Source organism: Danaus plexippus (genome assembly GCF_018135715.1).
Source record: "Danaus plexippus chromosome 22 unlocalized genomic scaffold, MEX_DaPlex mxdp_27, whole genome shotgun sequence".
Lineage (NCBI taxonomy): Eukaryota > Metazoa > Arthropoda > Insecta > Lepidoptera > Nymphalidae > Danaus > Danaus plexippus.
Window position 1 is genome coordinate 1,017,214 of NW_026869855.1, and position 16,383 is coordinate 1,033,596.

Genomic DNA, 16,383 nt, shown 5'->3' on the forward strand with positions numbered 1-16,383 from the left:
GAATGAAGTGTCTCAAATTTTCTGTTCACATTGGTATGATAAAATTAGTATCTTTAAATATATATCATAGAAACTAATCCTCTAAATAATTCGTAAAAGTAAATAAGAAAATGATTTTCTTACTTTCTTATGTAAAAATCTAAAAAAATCAAGTAATATAACTTCACATATTAAGATAAAAATTGAAAATTACGTATCCAACTTTATTAAAAAATTCGCTTTATCCTCATTTCCATTTAACTGTATCATATTTTTATACAACAATGCATTAAAAAAAATATTTTAAGACAATAATCATTACATATACGGACATTAAACAATTTTTTTGAATAAACAACTAGGAAATATTAATAATCTATGATTGTTCAAAACTAGATATGTATGAAAAACATATTAACAAGTAAGTTTTTAAATTAAAACCAGTACAGCTTGTAATTACAACTGTTATGGTTGACTCCTTCAAGTTCCTGTTTTAAACATTGACATTGACTGTATTCAAAGACCACTGATAACATTTAGCTTTAATTCCTATTAAAATGGCCGAGAAAAGAAATATAAAGGTATGAATTTTAAATATCGTTTGATATATATTTAACCCAATTTTATTTACTAATTTACAAATTTCACAAAACATATTACGATTCTCCTTGTTGATAAGACTTATCATTTTGACATTTCACCTTGTTGGATTTGAGCATCCCGTGTTATCTAACCTCATACTTTTTTGTATTAATTAAAAATATAACGATGACTTACGACCTCAAAAGGGAAGAGGAAGTGAAAGAATACGTTGAAAACCTCGGTATTGAATATAGGTTTGGTTGTTACAAAGAGAAAAAACCGGAGGTCTGTCACCTTTTGGGGGATTATTTAGAAGCTATAAAAAAGGATTTTAGCAAAGCGGCGGCGGTTTTCAAGACCAATTGCGACGATTATAATTACGGGAAATCATGTTTAAAGTACGGAAATTACGCGTTGTTGGGAAAAGGCAGGGAAAAGAGTGACACACAGGAGGCATTAAAGTATTTCGAGAAGGGTTGTGAATTGAACGATCCTACGGCATGTTTACATGCTGGGGTGATTTTTACAGCCACTGGACCCGCTGTTACTGTACAACGAGATGTTCCAAAAGGTAACACATTAGTTATTTTCTAAACTACATTTTCACTCCATATACTTTAATGTCGTAATATTTCATAACTATTTGTGCTTGTAATTGTGATCTCTGTTGGCATTCATATTATATGGCACTAAATATTATGATAATTTGTGTATCTAAATTAATTACATAATTCAATTGTAGGTTACAACTACTTAAAGAAAAGCTGTGATCAAAATGATGCTATGGCTTGTCACTATCTAGCTGGCATGTACTTAACGGGAGTCCCGAAGAATCCGACAGAGTATAACCCACACGATCCAGAGAAGAACAAAAATTTAGACTACCTCATAAAACCGGATCCGAAACAGGCTTTTGGTTTTGCCAAAAAGGGTTGTGAGAATGGTAACATATTTGCCTGTGCGAACGTCAGTTTGATGTACAAGAAAGGGGAAGGAGTCAAACAAGATCTGGAACAATCGAAGAGATATTTCAAGCTGGCGGAGACATTACAAAAAGCCGATGAAACTACAAAGCAATTGAAATTCCAACAAGGACTCGAGAATAAATAGATTGAGATATCAAACATATTGTGATTGTTGAATAGATTAATAAATTATCTCGTTATAAATACAATTTTATTTTAGAAAGCTTTTCATTTTTTTTACTTTATTGTAGTTGACGATTTTTCTTATTTCCTATTTTTAATTAATTATGACTTTAATGTATTAAAAGCAATAATATTTATATGAATATGAATAGTTGAATATTGAGTGAAGAAGTTGATTATTGTTTGTCAAAAGTTTTTACTTCAAATATTTTAATATACAGAATTTAAACGTCAAGAAGGTATTTTTATTTTGCGATTGTTTAAAACTAATGAGTTTTAGTATTTATTCATAACTGTGCTGACATTTAATGTTGCCAGAATATCTAGTTTTCCCTCATTTTAGACAAGAATTGTGAAATGTTTTACAAGTACCGTGTGTATGCTATTTATAAAAAGCAATTATTACGAACAGACGTTTGTTTTTTATATTAAGTAGTCATGACGTAGATATTCTTAATTATTATAAAAAAATAATACAGATCGGTATAATCGGAGGCTCTGGGTTCGATGACCCAGATCTATTTGAAAATCCAATACCCCGTGATGTCGACACTCCATTCGGGAAACCCTCGGACGTTCTTCTAGAAGGATCTATTAAAGGAGTGTCTTGCGTCCTATTAGCGAGACACGGAAGAAAACACCAATATCAACCGAGGTATAATATTAATAATAATATTTATATAAGTTTTAATTCGGATTAAGCGTTTAAGTAATAAAAATTTATTCGTAAGTAGTAAATTACGCTACGGAAATATTATGTTTCAAAATGGCGGGACATCATTGCGCGGGGCACCTAGTACGATACTCTTTCTGTACGGCGTATATACAAATAGTTTTTTTTTAAATGAGTTTGCATATTTTTAAACATGGATAGTTGGTTTTAAATCTGTACTTTCTAAATTTTCCGTTCGTTGAATAAATAATTTACGACGTTAAATTTTAGAAAACTAGTCTATTTAATCAATCAGATCAAAGCTGAATCGTATTGATTATCGTAGCTAACTTATTAATTATATTTTAGTGTAATATTTTCTATTTTTTTTTAATGAAGCGATGTCAATTACCGAGCTAATATTTGGGCGTTGAAACAAATTGGCTGTACACATATATTGGCCACTACCGCCACTGGATCGCTTGTAGAAAATTACCGGCCCGGGGATCTTGTTATACTGGACGATTTCATTGACAGGTAAGTTATGTCATGACTTCACCTAATTTATTGATACATATTAAATGGGTTTAATGTCACTTCTATGTTGTAGACTTTAACTCAAAGATAATAATGGTAATATTTTTATTGATATATTGGGTTTAAAATGAAAAAAAAGAAGTGACAGCCCTGTGTTTCAAACGTCGAAGAAGTATTGTTAGAACGCGATGGAAATTGTTATTAATGTATTTGTACTTATATTTTTTATTAATGAATTTGCGGTAAATTTTTTGACAACTTCATAACAAAAACCATTAGAATAATGAAATAAGTCGCGAAGGAAATTTTTGTATGTATTAACAATGCAATTAATATTACGAAGAATAATACGTTTATAGTTTTCTTTGTTCTGTTGCTCGAATACATTTAAAATCTTTGATTAAATTTATGTAAGATTTAACTTCATATCTCCAGTGTAGTAACCTACCGTACCATATTAACATTGAAGTGTACATATTCGCAATATTTCGTGATTTTTGATAGAACATGGGGTCGTAAGTGTACGTTCTTCGACGGCACATCGGGTGGACCCCGCGGGGTGTGCCATTTACCCATGAGGCCGGCGTTCTGTGAGCGGGCGAGGGGGGCTCTCGTGACGGCCGCGAACGAGGCGGGGCTACGCTGTCACGAGCGAGGGACTGCGGTCACTATACAGGGACCGAGGTCAGACACCAGTGAAACAATAACATCTAAATGAGAGGAATCTATTAATATAAGCTTTGGAGGATCAAGTTTAAATATAAAATTTATATAAGAAGCTGAAGTACCTTAACTATATAACTACATATGTAAATTAATTTCATACTAAGTTTATTTATTGAATATCTTTATCGTTAGATTCTCAAGTCGAGCTGAGAGTCTGATGCATCGTCAGTGGGGAGCGCACGTAGTCAACATGACCACCGTACCGGAGGTGGGGGACGGAACGCTTGCACACGCTCATACGGCTGTAGCGAGGAAGAGAACAGCTTACATTTAATATTGTTTTTAATAGTTTAAATATTAAATACATTTTGCCGCCATAATCGCTGAGTGTTGCTAGCGTACAAAAAAATAATAATGCGTGGAGGTGAAGTGAAATTTCGTAATGTTTAAATGAAAATAAGAAAGGTAGAATCTTTTTTAGTAAACTCATAAAAAATTTATATATTGTTTCTTAAGTACAAACTATATAAGAATTGAGTCACCCATTTACTATCGCTCCGTCTCTTTCTATCCCCCTCCCCAGGAGCGTTGAACGTTTAACGCAACCTTGTTGGAAGTCGCATTACAAGTTTCACTTCAAAGAGGATTATCTCATATCCTATATATATGTGTGTGTGTTTGTCCAGGTGGTGTTGGCTAAGGAAGCTGGGTTGAGCTACGCCGCGGTGGCTCTGGTCACCGACTATGACTGCTGGAGAGACAACGAGCAGTCGGTAACAAGATTATACTACTATTACAAAAGAGTTAATTCCAGAGTTACTGAGCTAGTTAACACATGTCTGTAAGGGGCAGCTCGCGGTCAGACTCGCACAGCCGTGATGCGGTCGCTGGCCGCTAGCTGGTGATAAAATACTTGAATCATTTTAAAAAATCTGCTTCTGTTACGACATCAACATCTACAGTTAAAAGATTTTATGTCACCAGAGAAATGATTTATGGACACATTTTTTTTGTTACATTAAAATTCCATTTTTTTTCAAAAAACATACAAAGAATTTTTTTTTAACGCAACTAACCTTATTAAGAAATAATTAATTGTAATTTTAATTACTAATATCACGTTCCTTAACTGTTTCATCCAACGTCAGTTAAGGCTGGCAATTAGTTTGTAAAATAAATTTGTAACCATACAGTTATTATTCTGAGATTTTGTCATATATAAGTTAATAATAAAATATTATACAAGTTAAATTTTCTGCAAAGAAATTGTTATACACACATGAGAATAATATTCTACGATTCCAGAACGAATGAACACAAAGTAAAAAAAAATTTATACATACATACATTATTTTTTTTGTACCTATTGCTACATCCGCACTGGAATCGTAGAATAATCTGCCAATGTCTACTTTATTTGTTGGACGAACATGTATATATGTGTGTGTCTCCTACAGGTGTCAGTGAGCGAGGTGCTGGAGATGTTCGCGAGGAACATTAAGAAGGCGATCCAGGTGATCGTGGAGGCGGTGGTGCTCCTCGCCGGGGAAAACGACCTAACGTACCTGGACTCACACACGGTACGACCTCACGAAACCTCACATCTGCTGATTAAGACTCAGCGTCACCAAACTCTGTTCGTTAAAGCTAAACGAGGCGTTTACTGACGAACCCTCAAAAATATAATTGTCTGCTAAAATATTTCCGTCCCACGGTGATAAATTAACAACGCGTTATTAAATTTCACGTTTATTTACGCCGAATGATTCGTTCTTGTTATAAGACGACCAACTTGAAGTAATCCCGTTCCTGTGTCTCGGGATACATCGCTCGTTAGTAGCGCCGTCGTCCATCAAATGCCTGACCGAGACATTGTTTAACATTGTTTGGTGAGACTGGCTCTAGTATTTATATCAAACTAAAGGAAACTATATCAATCAGCTTCTATTATCAACAGTATGGAATTTTGCCTTTCTCGTTTCCGCTTCTCTAACCTCGACACTGTAAGTAAAGGTTTATAACCGAGAAGCTGTCGGCTTCGCATGTAGTGTGACTAAGTATTGAGTCACCACGTGCCGGGTGTTTGTTGTTCAAACACATACAGCATAACCAGCGAGCTCGTGTTGTTCCAGGACCTGGTGTCGTCGGCTGTGATGCTGAAGGAATAGATGCGAGCCACATTACTTGTTGAAATAAAACGACGCATTTGTTTACAATCTTTATTGAAGTTTAAAAATCCACATATAAAATGAAGTTAGATCTCATACGCGCTAGATACTTATCAATTCATTTATAATTACGTATTTCTTGTGCTGTTTATTTTACTGCTAACGTTACATTATTCCATTACGCCTAGCCTAGCCTAGCCTAGCCTAGCTCCCTCTGTAGTCCGTCTTACTCTATGTTAACCTAAAACGTGTCAAAGATTATTAAAACTATTCCGCGACTGTATTCTTGTAATCCTCGAATACTCGGCCATCTCACGAACAGGAATCTGGCGGGGGGTAAAGACTCAAATGCTGTCAGATATCTTATAAACAATACTGTGATTACAAAACAAAATACTTATATATTTTTATATCAAGAAATAAGTACCATATACCTATATATAGCTGTGTATGCATATATAACACAAGCCTAGTTCTTGGTCCAGGGGTTGCGCGCGTGTTGTCCCGGGATCATGTCCAGTAGGTACTGTCTCTGAGCTTCGGCTACGCGCTGCATCTCCGCGGCCATGGCGGCGTTACTCGAACCTTTGCCGGCTACAACAGAACGAACATTAATAATATACACACTCCTCAGTGGAGTGACAAATACACAGTAACATGGCAACAAAATGATATCGTGTGTATATTTGGTGCAGACGACAAATAATAAGAGCACAACATGGCAACACAATAGAAATATTAGTGGTGGAGCCGGCAGGGCATGATAGTATGTAGTTAATGTACATACAAGCACAGCTCAGAGATGTGATGTTACATAAATCGTTAAAAAAAAACACCAATTGGACAATTAAAATTTCCTCACTTGAGAGCTCAGAAAAGTAATAATCAAAGTTAAATAGCAAAATAAAAACATCTAAAAGGTGGCGCTAGTAGCGAGCGGGCGATAAGGTTTCAGTTAATGTCGATAGATGGCGCTTTCAACAAATCATGTATCATAAAATTATGAATGTCTTACACACATATTGAGTGATGTGTGAGTTAGTTAGTGAGAATATAATAGTCTGTCTGTTTGTCTGTGTGTGTGTGTGTCGCGACTCACATCTCTTGCCGAGAGCGCTGGCCTGGGCCATGGCCAGCTGGTATGTGTAGAGCAGGGGAGAGAACTGCATCATGGCCGCCGCGGCCGCCGCCTGCGACACGCCGCCCGTCCCGCCCGCGCCGCTCAGACCTGGAACGATGTCAAATTTACTTTGGGTTCCACAGAACATATTATTTATGACTCTTACGAAAACCAATTTCTGTTTGTATATTGGAGTGTGCGTCTGTATGTGTGTGTGTGTGTGTGTGTGTGTATCTTGACCTCTCAGCAGCTGGTGCTGCAACGCCTGCATGGCGGCCGCGCTCTGCTGCTCGAAGGCCATCTGAGCGGCCGCAGCTGCTGCCAGCTGGAAATTTGGAATAACATATACATGTATATAAGTATATATATAATAAAAAGTAATGGTTCACATAACTCAGTATAACTATTCCAATAATATGTGATATGTTTTAAAATCCCTAAACGTCATATTATTTGACTTCATAATTATTCAATTTTAACATGAAAATAGTGAGAAATATAATTATATTCTCTCTAACATATATATATATATATATATATATGTGTGTTATACTCACTTGATGTTGTTTGCTGCTCCCTTGACTGCTGGTGCTTGATGAAGACCCTGTAATAGCATCTGCATATAACTCTGTCCATAGTATATTATATATGTACATGTCCATGTGTGTATGTCCGTGTGTTACCTTTCTTATTGTTCCCCTCGTTGTCCCTGGCCCGCTCCGCATGATGACCTCTAGACTCCGAAGTGTTCAGGCTGCGGCTACTACTGTATCACACATTACATTTAAAACTATATAATAATTTTAAATAACATTACATTATAGTCAACAAACGAAATGTTCCTTATTGATGCTGAGAAAAATACAATAAAAAATTAATATATATAATTTTACAAGATCTATATATATATATATATATATATATATTTATACTTTATTTTTAAATACTTGAAAAACTACATTCCTGTTTGACATTTAGTGAAGAATGAGAACACACAATATTAAGAAACCTTCATGGATTGACGAGTTGTGTGTGTGAGGGTTATTTGAGTAAATACTATGGTAGCATGTTGAGGGAACTGTACTATTTTCCATGTATTCATGGTGTCAAGCCACGTGTTACCCTGGGACCTACACGTCTATTTTTCATAATACACTATTATTTTGGTAAACCGTTTAGATCACCTCTGACAATCTGGAGTAGTTGCACACAGGTGATAGAATCAGTCTTATGAGAGAATCGGTAAACTATACCCACCCTCTGTACGTACGTACATTTATACAAAAAAAAACCGTCTTCATTTCTTCTCTATATGAAATTTGTCTTTTAAAATGTGTTAAGAGGGTATCTCACCTGGCGGGAGGCGGCTGAGGCTTGGCGGCCGGCGACGCGCTAGAAGACACACTGGCGCGGCTCGACGAACGAGATACCGACATCTACAACGACATCCATACATAAATATATATATATATATATATATTTATGTATGTATGTCGTTGTAGATGTTGTAGATGATATATATATATATATATATTTGCACAATGAGGTCAAAGATATTCGCTGGTATTCATTTGAATATTATTAATATTTTCGGATTTACTACGCTTTTTTTTTAAACTACATACTCTCAACGTTTAGGTTACTTTAGTTCGCAGCAACCGTGACCACGGACAGACGAGACGTGATATGAGTATGTAGTTTATAATAATATAAGTATATTAATATATTTAATACGAAAATATTAGTGTCATCTATGTATACCCGGATTGGACTGTACGGATACTATTAATGTTGTGTATAAAATCTGTTTCTGAGGCTGTATGGGCGGCTGGTGCTCTTCAGTAGTAAAACTGATCAACCGACATATATTAAGATTTCTCTCTATAATCTTAATTTCAAAGTCCACCCAGACGAGGTCGCGCGACAAAACTACATTATAACATAGTCGTTACTAGGACACAGGTATTCAGAACTAACTAAACATAGAGAGCGCTAATACGTTTAACAAACTTCGTCTATATAATTCAGTATTGCTAGTAGTGTGTGTATGCGCGCGTGTGTTTGTGTGTACCGTCTGCGGTCTGTGATGGTGCGTGTGGGCGGGCGGCGGGGCCGCGCTGGCGGGGGGCGGCGGGCTGGGCGCCGCCAGTCGTCTCTCTATCTCCTGCTCCTGCTGCAGCGCTCGGACGAAGGCCGTCTTCAGCCTGGCCGTGTGCTCCGCCTGGTGGAGAGGAAGTGTTATAATATTAGTTTTATAACCAAATCAATCGCGACTCACGTCGTGTACCGTGCGCGAGTGTACCTTGAGCGCCCTCTTGACGTTCCCGGAGACGCAGAGCTCGCACAGCCTGCGCGGCGTGTGCGTGTGCGGCGTCGGGAAGGTGGCGTCCTGCCTGCGGGCGGGCGCGCGCTCCCAGCGCCACACGGCCGTGAAGTCGCAGCCGCACTGCGCGCACACCGCCGGCACCGACGACCGCGGCATCCTGGAGCCAGGACACGGACATACACTGACGGTGCGCTCATTGAACACCAGTCCAACGGAACAAAACAAATCTCGGACACAGTTTGGTATGAAATTCTATTTCGGTTTACACGTTGACACATGATTACTGCGACATGAGATGCAGAATGTAATTATATGGGAATATTAATTGTAACATGTCCAGCGAAACGAGATAAATTTTGTCAACATTCACATTTACAGTCGCTTCTAACCGACATATGCTTGTACTTTGGTATGCTTCCACGTGGAAGTCGATACCTTTAACATGGACTCAGGGAGATATGCTACGCCCAACAAGGTTGCGTGGAAAGTTTATCGTTCCTGGGGAGGGGGGATGATAAGAGACGGAGCGAGAAAATGCGCGGCGCTCGAACGAATGCCGGCAATCAATTGTGTCTAGTAAATGATATTAATAAAGTTTTCTTTAAAAAAAAAAACACTAGAAATTCCTTAAAAACCAATTTCTCTGCCTTCCTGCGGACTCCCCGCAGACACAGACATGCATCCATACATCCGCGCGAACATTGTAATGCATCATATTATATTATTCGTAGTGAGCGTGTGTCGCGTACCGGTCCTCGTTAGTGAGGTAGTCCACCACGTGTTCCAGCCCCACGAGGTACACGAAGTCCGTGTTGCTGGGGGAGGGGATGAAGTTCATCTCCGGCGGGGGGGGCTTGGGAGGCGGGATCTGGAACATTGTGACAAACAATATGTTAAGAATGATAAAGAAAATATGTTATTAGTATTGTTTTCAGTCTGATAATATGAAAAGTATCTATAGATATAGATATACATATTATATGAGAAAAAAAAATGGAAAATTAGTATATATATAATATAATATTTTGCAGTAGATGTTAAGAAATACAACAATGTATTAAAAACATTTAGTACAGAGAATTAAATAACATTACTATATAGAAGGAAAATAATCGTATTCTTAATCAGCTTTTGTTACTAAACAATCTTCCAAGCAGTCACATACATTATTAAACATTACTGTATTTTTTTTGTTTCCTAATCGCACATATAGCATATAACAAAAGTAACTATAACAGATAGAGATACATTTTTTATTATTAATGAAGTTTACAAATGCTTTATACAGCATACAGGCTATAAAAAATTTTCTTTGTGACAAATTTTCTGTATGAAGATTATATAATAGTGTGCATATATATGTAAGTGTGTGTGTGTGTGTGTGTGTGTATACCTGTAACAGTGTCTTCTCCAGCTGTTTCCTGAGCGCCAGTTTGGCGGCCGCCTGCCTCTGGGCCGGCGTCTGCGGGTCCTCGGAGCTGCGAGAACTGGCCTGGAGCGGACATGGATAGGAATATAATCAAAATTTTACTTTGATCCTGATAAATTTGACAAAAAAGCTATTTTTTCTAAAATTTCTGTTTGTTTCTCACTAAACGATAATATATGTGTATACTTAAATTATACCTATATATGGATGTTTGTAAACAGTAATTTTGAAATATTTTTACATTGTTTCAACAGACTCTTAACACTAATTCGTGTGAGACATTGATTGTGTTTGTGACTCAATATTTATTCCCTTTCAAATTCTAAAGACATCCGTTTTTCAAAATTGTACAAAAAATATATATTCACATATATATATAAATTTATTATATTTCCAAGTGTATAGTTCCTATATGTATAATGAACATCACATATACTCACTGCATCGCTTGTACTACTGGTGACCGATGAGTTATCCTGAGATGGCTTGCAATATAAGCAATTTTATTTAATATTGTCCATTCATACTCGGTCGCTGACGTTATAATGTGTCAAGTGTATTGTGGGTACATCACTATCATATATAAGGTTCAGTCACAGTCTTGCTGCTCAGATCAATACATATATGATGATTGATTGATTGATATTGAATGATGGATTTAGTATGGCTTTATGGGACACTATACACATATACATACATATCTAACAATAACATGTAAGGACTAGTCCGTTTCAGTATTGTTTACAAACAACAAGAATGTGCATCATCTTAATATTTGATTAATAAAAATATTCTGTTAACACGAGTTTTCTTGTAAGTTGTTGTTGTTGTTGTACCTTATATATTTTTAATCTGTCAATACTGTACCTTAATGTCTTATACTGTGGTTGTGCTTAGTGCACCTTGACGTAATAATTATAATAATTGAACCTACCTTATTGTTGTTGGTGGTGTTGTTGTTATTGTGGGCGTGTGTCGGAGGCGGCGCTGGTGTGATCGTCACCGATGGAGTGATGCTAGCGCCCCCTGATGACTGGAATTATAACACATTATACATATAAGTCATAAAATCTTTTATACATGTTTATTAAAAGCTGTATATAGTTGTGCTTTAGTTTTAAATATTGAAGTGAAACTTCTGATTGGACTTCCAACTAGGTTGCGTTAAACGTTTAACGCTCCTGTCGGGAGAAAAAAAGAGAGACAGAGCGAGAGGGAATGCTTGTCGCTCGAACGCAAGCGGCGATCAATCGTGACTTGTAAATAATGTTCATAAAATATGTCTTGAAGAGACAATAAAGTAGCCTTAAAAATCAATTTCCACGCCTTCCTGTTTTTATTCACTTCTTCCGCGCGGAGCGGCTCCACGTATATACGTGTATATGTGTGTACCTGAGTCCTGTACGGGCCCGGCGTGAGAGTGGCGCCCCCTGGCAGACTGGCCGTGCGTCTAGCCGTGGACAGGTTGCCAGCGGCGCCCGACACACTACCGCGCTGAAATATACATAACATTATTATTATATACGTATTAAATAAACAAACATCAGCCCCGACCCCTTCCGCGCGTCTGTTGGGAGCCAATTCATAAACTATTCTACTAAAACTCTCCTTGGAGTGATTACACAATTTCATATCAAGCAAAGAACCCGAGCGAAACCACGGCGAGTCGCTAGTAAATTATATAGTAGAAGCACAGTAAAAACATATTACTATCTTTATAACATTACTTATAACTGAATATATCTATCAACTGTTTTGAGCGACGATGCCTGTGAGTTTTATTTGTATAAGGAGTAAAACACTCATTTATTGAAGATAATATCAGACTTTACAGACACTGTTACTTCGATGTCAAATTATAAGTCACCCGTCACGTGCTATTAATGTTTACCAAATCTATCTCGTTTCGTTGTACGCATTATTTGTGTTACCTTGGCGTGTTGGTGCGCGGGCGGCGGGGCGGGGGTGACCGTGACCCCGGGGGGCACCACACACCCGCTTCCGGCCAGGGCCGTGCCGGGGGACGGGCACACAGATTCCTGACAAACAAACATACATTGAGTATTCAAATATAATAAAATTTGAAGCAAAGTCGATACAAGTATAAATATTAGTTTAAAACTATTTCAACTAACACAGTACTACAGTCGTACAGTAGGGTACTTATTGTGGCTTAGTAATATATGTTGGGAGATAACCAATGCTACTGTACTTATGAAATCTAAATATTAGTTGGTGATAATAACAAAAGTAATTTGTATTAACAAATAGTGTATTAATTCATCTACCGAGTCTGAACATATATACACTGCATAATATAAACACACATGTTTATATATATGTGGGTGAGAAGAGTGTTTTTTTTATTTTATTTTTATTATTTTTATAAGTTAACCCAGAGTTTACTGTGGCAACACTAAAGAAATGTCAATATAGAATAAATAACGATGTGAAGACGGCCATTGTTTGCCAAACAAAACTATGATTCTGCATTTTCTACCATTCTTTGTTATCCATACCTCCCACATATATATATATACTGTACTGTATGTATGTCGTATATGTTTTAGTACCTTAGTAGTCGTGACAGTGGCTTGTTGTGATTGTCTCAGCTTCCTGAGGAGTACGAGGCGCGTCTCCTCCGCCCGCAGCTTCTCTCGCAGTGATCTCAGACGTCGCTCTCGTTCCCATATCTCAGCGCTGGATAGCTCCTAGAATCATTGTGTTAGTGTTTGATATGTTGCGAGCAAACGAAATCCAATCTGTTGTTGATAAAATTTACTTAATCAATTTTTATTTCCTTAGAATATTTCATAGTCGCTGATTTTACACTAACTAGAAATATCACAAGCATATATATCAGACTAGCTGTTACCCGCGGCTCCGTCTGCGTAAGAAAAACAATAAGAAACAATGAAAAATCTTAAGCTCTGTCTGCGCCCAGCCTCCCATTGGCGCGTTATAATGGGGATCCGGGATCTTAATATAAAGTACCCTAAGTTACCCCTTATTACATCAACTACTACCTGCCAATAAGAGTCCCGTAAAAATAGGTTCAGCCATTTCAGAGATTAGCCGGAACAAACAGACAGACAGACAGACAAAAATTGTAAAAAATGTTATTTTAGTGTATGTACCGTATTCATATTCATATGCAATATGCAATATAAGTCAAAAAAAATTCAATCAAATTGTTTTCTCTGTGTTATGATCTTCAACATTTTTGTTTTATATATATAAAATATAACCCACCCTGTGCGCGGGTGTTGGGAGGGGTGGTTCGTTCTCTCCGTCAGACTCTTCGTCGTCCATAGGGTCCCTGGCACACTCGCTGGCCGTTATAGACAGGTTGACGTTTGTGTTCAGCTTACTGCTCACATCTGTTGTGATCACATCATTATTAAATTTTTTATATTAAAATTATGAAATTTTGAAGAAAAAAAAAAATTAAATAAATAAAATTTCTATAGTAATATTGATATGAGATTTATGTCTGTGTTGTGTGAGTAATTTTAAATATATAACAAACGAATGTTTTCCTTTGTTACATTCCACATGGACATTTTTACCTTCTACTTAATGGATTCCAAAACAAAGATTGCTAAGCTTAGACTTTAAAAGAAGAGAGAGAGAGAAGGAGAGAGAGTTAATTATTCTTTGTGTGAATAAAAATTTTGTAGTGCAAACCCACATGTCACATAAGGTGTGTCTGTAAAAACTACTAATTTGAATAAGCTATTTCTTGCATGAGCGCTTTTCTCATGTGGTAGATATTATATTAGTTAAGGTTTCAATTCAAAATAAATTATTTCTTGGAACAAATTAATATATTTGAAACATCTATCTTTAGAGCAAAATGTGCTATGTGTATAATCTGTTGTTACCGGTAAACGGTGAAGGTGCTGGCAACACCGGCTTCCTGTGCGGAGGGTCTGCGGGCAGCAGCACTATATCAGGGCTCTCCGCGTAACTGCGCTGATCGGCGCGGGGGCGAAGTACCCTCTTACCAGCCGAACCCTTGATTGTAGTCAATTAACAGATGGCACATGTATAAATGCAGTCATTTTAGTTATAAATTAGGATACTTATCATATTAAAATAAATTGTTAACTAACAATTTAAAATGATATTCATTATATATGATATATATTTTTATTTAATCTTATGTAAGATACTGTCTGAGCAGAACATTCAAAGCGGAGTCCTTTTCTAGTATTTAATAAAAAAAAAAAACATTTCATTCTTATCTCATCATCAATAAGTAATAATATTCTGTACTCACCCTGTCAATCTTGTGCGCAAACAAATAAAAATTATAGATTATTTTTCAATTCTTTTCATATAATCTAAATTGCTTTATCTTAACAGTAAAAAGAATATAACATAAAAAAATAAACAACTGACTATCAAAAAATTAATTCTTAATTTAAAATCTAATTTACTCATAAAATGTAGACATTTATTTTTTTTCACAACAATCAAGCAACGATCTGTACATGTACAGCTTTGAATCCCGGTTCCAAGCTTGTAAAACATTTCTTTTCATTCTTAATTTATTTATTAAATTAATGTAATGATTCACCTCAAACTATAATGGCGTGTATAAATTTAACCTATTTCATTAATTTTTTAAATATATTTTTTAAATGAGGATACATATATACATAATTTTCATCTCCTATTAATACCACATAAAGTACTTTAATAAATTTATATTATGCTTCTTACATGAGGTGGTGGTTGTGCAGGTGTTATGGTTAGTCCGCTGGCAGTGAGAGCTCTTAATTCACTGAGTTCAGGCGGTAAAGACCTGCTGTAAAATTAATAACTTCATATTTAATATCAATAATTTATATAAGTTTACTACTATAAATATTATAAAAAGCATTGATCTTCTTTGTTTCTTATATACAAGGATTATTGTCTGTTTTGGAAATTAAATAATATTTTAATAATAATGAAATTAAAGTATTTTGGAAAGTTTTGGAAATAAAGGATTTTTTCGTTCATCGTAGTTATGAGTATCGACCATAAAAAGTGTTATAAATTATATATTTCGATACTAGTATGACTATTAATGATGATTTAATAATAAAAATAATCAATTAACATATTCATACCTCACGCTAAGATCGACGGCGGAGTCGTCAACGTCCATTGTGGTTCACTGCACAAATAATTAGGCAATCATAAACCCGAAAATCAATACTACACAAAAAATTATAACAATATATCTATTTATATAATAATTATAACATATTAAATCCACTTGATAACTTATTTCGTTGTTCTTATCACAGTTTTTTTTATTGTAGAGATTATTAATTTTTAATTAACAGTACGCTAAGGTGTAATTGTGACATCTTTAATCTCACAATGGCCAGCATCAAGACAACATACGCCGTTATCATTTTAATATATTTTAATGTTATTACTTAACAAAAAAACTTTTACCTCTCAAATTGTATGATAATTCTTATTTATTTTGTTTAATAATGTATAGAGACATAACTTTATTCAAGTTTACATTCGATACTTGATAGCGACACGACTAAAGTAGTGATACTGGAGTAATAGACTAAAGAGATATTTTATTTCATAGACTACTAATCAACCGCGAGATGCAACGAACTTAAAATGACGTAATAATAATTGTTCCCGATAAACAGGTATGGAAATATATAAAAAATGAAGGAAATGTTTCTTTAATAAGAAATAAGCAAATTGTAGTTAAAAATCGTTCGTTGTGAAAATTTTATTTCGTATATTTATATAT

At 35.8% G+C, this 16,383-nt stretch overlaps 3 protein-coding genes across 5 annotated transcripts; 2 read left to right on the plus strand and 1 right to left on the minus strand.

The window, feature by feature from the left end:
• Positions 1 to 398: 398 nt before the first annotated feature.
• On the plus strand, positions 399 to 5,784 carry LOC116773434 (S-methyl-5'-thioadenosine phosphorylase). The gene is made up of 8 exons (XM_032665864.2): positions 399 to 560; positions 2,189 to 2,364; positions 2,761 to 2,898; positions 3,403 to 3,582; positions 3,757 to 3,832; positions 4,251 to 4,337; positions 5,022 to 5,144; positions 5,697 to 5,784. Exons 1-8 carry the CDS (start codon positions 537 to 539, stop codon positions 5,730 to 5,732), a joined length of 840 nt encoding a protein of 279 aa, XP_032521755.2. The 5' UTR covers positions 399 to 536; the 3' UTR covers positions 5,733 to 5,784.
• LOC116773435 (cytochrome c oxidase assembly factor 7 homolog) lies at positions 635 to 1,749 on the plus strand. Its single transcript, XM_032665865.2, has 2 exons — positions 635 to 1,132; positions 1,304 to 1,749. The coding sequence occupies exons 1-2, from the start codon at positions 748 to 750 to the stop codon at positions 1,669 to 1,671; spliced, it is 753 nt and encodes a 250-aa protein (XP_032521756.2). The 5' UTR covers positions 635 to 747; the 3' UTR covers positions 1,672 to 1,749.
• LOC116773360 (transcriptional repressor p66-alpha) lies at positions 5,770 to 16,203 on the minus strand. Of its 3 annotated transcripts, none has more exons than XM_061528683.1 (20): positions 16,062 to 16,203; positions 15,728 to 15,774; positions 15,336 to 15,417; positions 14,492 to 14,624; positions 13,860 to 13,987; positions 13,181 to 13,318; positions 12,539 to 12,646; positions 12,000 to 12,101; positions 11,542 to 11,640; positions 10,572 to 10,670; positions 9,928 to 10,046; positions 9,155 to 9,335; positions 8,924 to 9,073; positions 8,206 to 8,288; positions 7,536 to 7,618; positions 7,410 to 7,456; positions 7,093 to 7,177; positions 6,832 to 6,960; positions 6,167 to 6,326; positions 5,770 to 6,058 (listed from the first exon to the last, which is right to left on the minus strand). In XM_061528683.1, exons 2-19 carry the CDS (start codon positions 15,763 to 15,765, stop codon positions 6,202 to 6,204), a joined length of 1,929 nt encoding a protein of 642 aa, XP_061384667.1. In that variant the 5' UTR covers positions 15,766 to 15,774; positions 16,062 to 16,203; the 3' UTR covers positions 5,770 to 6,058; positions 6,167 to 6,201. The 3 variants fall into 3 exon arrangements, with proteins under 3 accessions (XP_061384667.1, XP_061384666.1, XP_061384665.1); XM_061528682.1 differs by having other exon boundaries at positions 7,536 to 7,615; positions 15,336 to 15,420; XM_061528681.1 differs by having other exon boundaries at positions 15,336 to 15,420.
• Between the last annotated feature and the right edge of the window lie 180 nt (positions 16,204 to 16,383).